This window comes from Solanum verrucosum, unplaced genomic scaffold (genome assembly GCF_900185275.1).
Source record: "Solanum verrucosum unplaced genomic scaffold, falcon-dt-bn FXZP01000183.1, whole genome shotgun sequence".
Lineage (NCBI taxonomy): Eukaryota > Viridiplantae > Streptophyta > Magnoliopsida > Solanales > Solanaceae > Solanum > Solanum verrucosum.
Genome location: NW_026020430.1, coordinates 4,604,002 through 4,609,099, shown reverse-complemented (window position 1 = coordinate 4,609,099; position 5,098 = coordinate 4,604,002). Strand labels below are relative to the sequence as shown.

At 32.3% G+C, this 5,098-nt stretch overlaps 1 protein-coding gene across 1 annotated transcript; it reads left to right on the top strand.

Moving 5' to 3' along the window:
• Nucleotides 1–1,203: 1,203 nt before the first annotated feature.
• LOC125808020 (ylmG homolog protein 1-2, chloroplastic-like) lies at nucleotides 1,204–2,129 on the top strand. The gene has a single exon (XM_049487788.1). The coding sequence runs from the start codon at nucleotides 1,286–1,288 to the stop codon at nucleotides 1,952–1,954; it is 669 nt and encodes a 222-aa protein (XP_049343745.1). The 5' UTR covers nucleotides 1,204–1,285; the 3' UTR covers nucleotides 1,955–2,129.
• The last annotated feature ends 2,969 nt before the right edge of the window (nucleotides 2,130–5,098 follow it).

The window sequence follows — 5,098 nt, the reverse complement described above, 5'->3', positions numbered from 1 at the left end:
AGTAGTAAATAATTTGAAAATATTAATGATAATTAATAAGAGACATAAAAATAGAAGAGTCATAACAAATGAATATTTATTTTCCTTGTTTAGCTCATAGTAGTTATTGGCATTTTGGAATTGATTTCTTTTCTTTTCTTCGAACGTTTCTCTCTCTTCTCAATATTTTCGCTGGTTAGTCGTCACTCTCGTCTAATTTCTATTCGTTTTTATTCAATTATTTTCATTTTCTTTTAATGAACGGTTTCTTATCAGCATTAATAAATCATGGTGGTAGATAGAATCCTTCAGGTTAGTGTTCTTTTAGATATATTTTTTTTGTATTGTTAACAAAATGTAACAAATATTATGAACATTCAAACTGATTTTTTTAAGATTTCGTTTGTGTACAATAGTTTTAATTAAGGTGTTTTTTTTGTTTTATATATTGTTAGATGAACATTCTTTTTTTGTGTGTGTTTTTGATTTAAAATTACATAAAATTTGTTTGGGATTGATATACTGGTTATACCATGTTATAACACTCAAAACAATCACTTTCATCTCAAGAAATCATCAAACCCCAACAAAACAAGATTTAGAATGAACTTCAAGAACACCTATCAAGAACTTAAATCCTTCAACTATTTGAGAATGAAACTTCACTGAAAATAATATTTGAGAATGAAACTTCGCTTAAATCCTTGCAAAAAATCTCACTCACTATGAAGAACGATTCGAGTCTTAGTTCGAAAATTTTTCTAGGGTGTTACAGGTAGGGTGCTATTATGGTGTGTGAGAAGAATAGGAGAAACGTGGTGGTTGGGAGGTGGGGTTTGAAGTGTGACAGTAAAACAAATACAAGAATCAAGGTAAATCTCTAAAAATGGGTAACAAATAATTATGATTGATTCTTTAACTATATCACTTAATAATTAAAATATAATTATAAAATATTAATTATTTAATAAAGTGGAATTAAAATAAAAAACTGATATGTTATAACCTGCAATTAAAATGTTATAAGCAATAATATTTTAAAAGTAGATTTAAAATTCGTAATATTACCCCTTAGATATATATATATATGTGGGGTGATTTATTCAATTATAATAATCAAAGAGTAATATAATAGTATAGTTTATCCGATCAAAATCACAAGTTCAGGAATCAGGATGCTATTCTTGTTAGTTAATCACTCTAACCAAACGGGCCCTTACAAAATACTACCCAATCTTAGAGGGTCTTTCAAAGAAACCATTCTATACCTCAAAAATCAGTTTTGAGAAAAACTCGAGAAACTCCAATGGCTTCTCAAACCCTAATTCTCCAAAACCCAAATCTTCCCAGAACTACCATCCTCTCTCCTCCTTCAACCCTAATCTACTCGAAACCCAGAACGATTTCATTGTTCACACGGCCAAATTCACTCGCAGCTCCTTCTTTACACATTCTTAAATCTAAAAAATTCACAGTTTTGGCATCATCCTCAACTGTTCTCGAAAACCCCTCTGCGAAATCTGACCCTTTAATCACTCGCTCTACGCGTACAATTACAACTTTTTTTGCAGTCACTTTGGCTGTATCGAAGTTGGTTTTCCAAAAATTGAGCTTTAGTGGATTGGGGCAATCTCTGGCGTATTCTGCGGGCCCAATGTTTTTCGCTGCCCTTAGGAATCAGCCTACAACAGGAGGATTGAATACCCCTTTCACCGTGGTTGCTGCTGGAATGGCGAAATGGCTTGATATATACAGTGGGGTTTTAATGGTTCGGGTTTTGCTCAGTTGGTTTCCGAATATACCTTGGGACAGGCAGCCATTGTCAGCTATTAGGGACCTTTGTGATCCTTATTTGAATCTCTTCAGGAACATAATTCCCCCAATTTTTGACACTTTGGATGTGAGTCCTCTTTTGGCTTTTGCAGTTTTGGGTACACTTGGTTCAATTCTTAACAGCAGCAGGGGATCTTACTGAGGCAATTGGCAACATATGGTGTAATGACCAATGATGCTTTTAAAAATCTGTTTTTTATGTTAGTCTTTTATTACGTGTGTGTTAGAGTTTGAATGTTCGACGGTATTGTAGTTGTAATGTTGATTTCAGAAATTTTGGTACGACTCAAATGTTATTTATATACTTGAATGAAAAGATGTTGCGAATATAGTGGCTGTTTGCCACTGATGAATTTTCTACTACACTGGACTAGTAGTAAGAGCAATATTGTTCTTGCAATCTGAATTTGTGTACAATTATGGTTGCTGAAGTTTAAAAGCCAATGTCAGTTATGTTATGCTTCGTGGGAATGTCAACAGGGTTAACGTGAGGAGGATGTATAAACTGAATATTAACCAAGTTGTTGTGATTAGAAATGTGGTTCTCTGAAATGGCCTATGAGTTCATTTCTGCTGATGTCTATTTTTCAGAGTATGTACTTCAGAGCCATGCTCTTTTATATATGAATTTTGAGCTAACATTTGACTAGCTCTTCCATTTTCAATTATATTATCCATTTATAGTGTCTTTGTAATGCCTTGCATTTTCAGCTTTCAAACTGAGATTGCTCTATAGGATGGAATGAGTTTCTATTTGTAAAATTGAACAGTGTATAGAAATTAGAATGCACAAGCAAAGTTAGGCTTCTTCTATGTCCCTTTGTTTTTTCACAAGTCAATTGGATGTTAGTGTTATTGATTGTGGACATTATCGTAGTCCTATCTGCAATGACTTAGCACATCACATTCCCTGACATTGGGTTGTGTTGATTGGGAAGTTGACACAGATAGTATCAGACTAATGAAAGCATGGTTACCATGAGTTACGTGAATTGTGCAAGAGTGATTTTCTTTCTGTTTTTGCTCTTTGATGCACGGTTCACTTTCAGGTCTGCCATTATTGTGGTTAATGCCCTATATTCCACGGAGTTATCCTGCAAGACGGTGACATATTCTTTATGCAGTCAGTATGATTATTGAAAGATGTAATTGGTGATCCTCACAGTCCTTCCTTGAATGTTTCACTTTTCATCATCTATGATTTCTCAGCACATGTGCTGCTGATGTTCTCAAAATGTTGATGGTCATCGTTTTGTTGATGATTATATTAGTGGCAAGAATTTAACTTAGGTTAAAAGTGCAAAAGATTTGTTATAGGTAGTTTATCATCCTTTGATGCATGTTTCCTAGTTACCAATCTAAGCTTTCCTATAGGAACTTATTTGTAAATGACTTTTAAGTGTCTGATAGTATAAAAGTTAATTACACTATCTGTACATGAAAGTTTTAAGTATAGTGGCAATAAGTAATTGTGCTTTATGCCTTGGTGGCAATAAGCAAATGACTTTTAAGTGTCTTGATAGTATAAAAGCTTTCCCTTTTCGTGAAGTACTTTGTTTTGTTGCACTTGATCTCAGGGTCTTTCGGAAACCACCTCTCTACCTCAATGAAGTGGGGGGAGTAAGTTCTGAGTACACTCTACCCTCTTCGGATCTCACTTGTTGTATTATACTGGTATGCTGTTTGTATTGATAGTGTTGTTTCCCTACTCTATTTTGCGACCTTATCTTATTACCCATAGAACTTTTCTCCAACAATGGTAGCTTGGGATTGTAAATGAGCTGCTTCTATGGTTATGTTGCTGAGACATTCTGTCATTTGAATTGATCATGGAGTGGGGGGAGAGCCACAGGTCTCAACTTCAAATTTCAGCGGAGTAAAAAAGTGTTATGCTCAAACTTGGAGGACATTGTAAGCTGATACCTCTATGTTGGTGTGCAAAAGCTGGTTTGAATACCAATGTTATAAAAAAAGATGTTGCATTTTGGTTTGCAGACCTGGAAAAGTGTAGTAGTGTTTGTCCGTGGTGCTTATATAATCCGCCAATATCTTCAAATACTTTTAACGATTTCTTCTTTATCAACTCGAAGTGAAGTTTGAATATATTGAAATGTTAATACTCCCTCCGTCCACTATTGTTTGTCAGGTATACTAAAAATAGTTGTCCGAAATTAATTGTCAATTTAAACAATCAAGAATTAATTAATCACTTTTTTCCAATTTTGCCCTTAATAATTACTACATAACTACTTTCAAAAAGTACTGACCATTTTAAAGTTACTATACTACTTTAATGTGAAAAAGTTATTTTTACATTTTTCAAAAAGTACAAACCATTTTAAAGTTACAAGAAAACTTTTAAGAAATGCCCTTAGTTTAAGTTACATTTTAAGTTTACATATTCTAAATTTGAAAGTTGAAAAAATTCATTCACGAAGAAAGCGGTAAAAATTTTCATTGAAGTAGTGTAGAAAATTTTAGTTCAATTGAAAAGTTGTCTGTTGGTATACTTTATACATACTGGGTAGACTTTTGGTATTCTTTAGTTCACTTTTGATTGCTTTAGTCTTTATGCATTTAATACTCCTAACAAACAATGGTATTAAATGTGAAATTGCACGGTAAAAATACATTTAAGACTAGGTATTCTTTAGTTCAATAGGCTATTAATGAAGACCAATTTTCATAGTAAGGTTATATTAGTCAAATTGCACTTTATATTAAATTTTCCTTAATGGTTGTGTCAAAGCTTATCCTGACAAACAATAGTGGACAGAGGGAGTACTATAGAACTGAAAGTGGATTTTAGCTCAAAGTACCCGAGATAAATTGTCGGAAAAAGAGAATATATATTTATTTATAAAGAAATGATTTGCACTCCACATTTGATGATTTTATGAGATATATTCTTATCAACAATACGTATCATCTAACTATGTTCATAAATCACTTAATATTTTTGTTTTGTTGGAAATAATTAATCTATTATAAATGTAACAAAGTTTTAGTATGTGTATTTTTTTTCGTTATTGGTAAATTCAATCGACCAACTACCTGTCAAAAAAATATTAGCTTAAGGTCAATTTTCAATTTTCATCAATCAATAAAAAAAATAAAATTCTAATTGTTGGACTATTCAATATCAATGTTGTGGGATTCTTTGTGGCCTTGTAGGATGTGGAAAAAAAATTTAAATATATAGGGCAAATGAAAATACAAATAGAACTAAAATCAAAATATACTTGCATGTTCAGTTCAAAATTAAAATTAAAAATTTGAATTATGA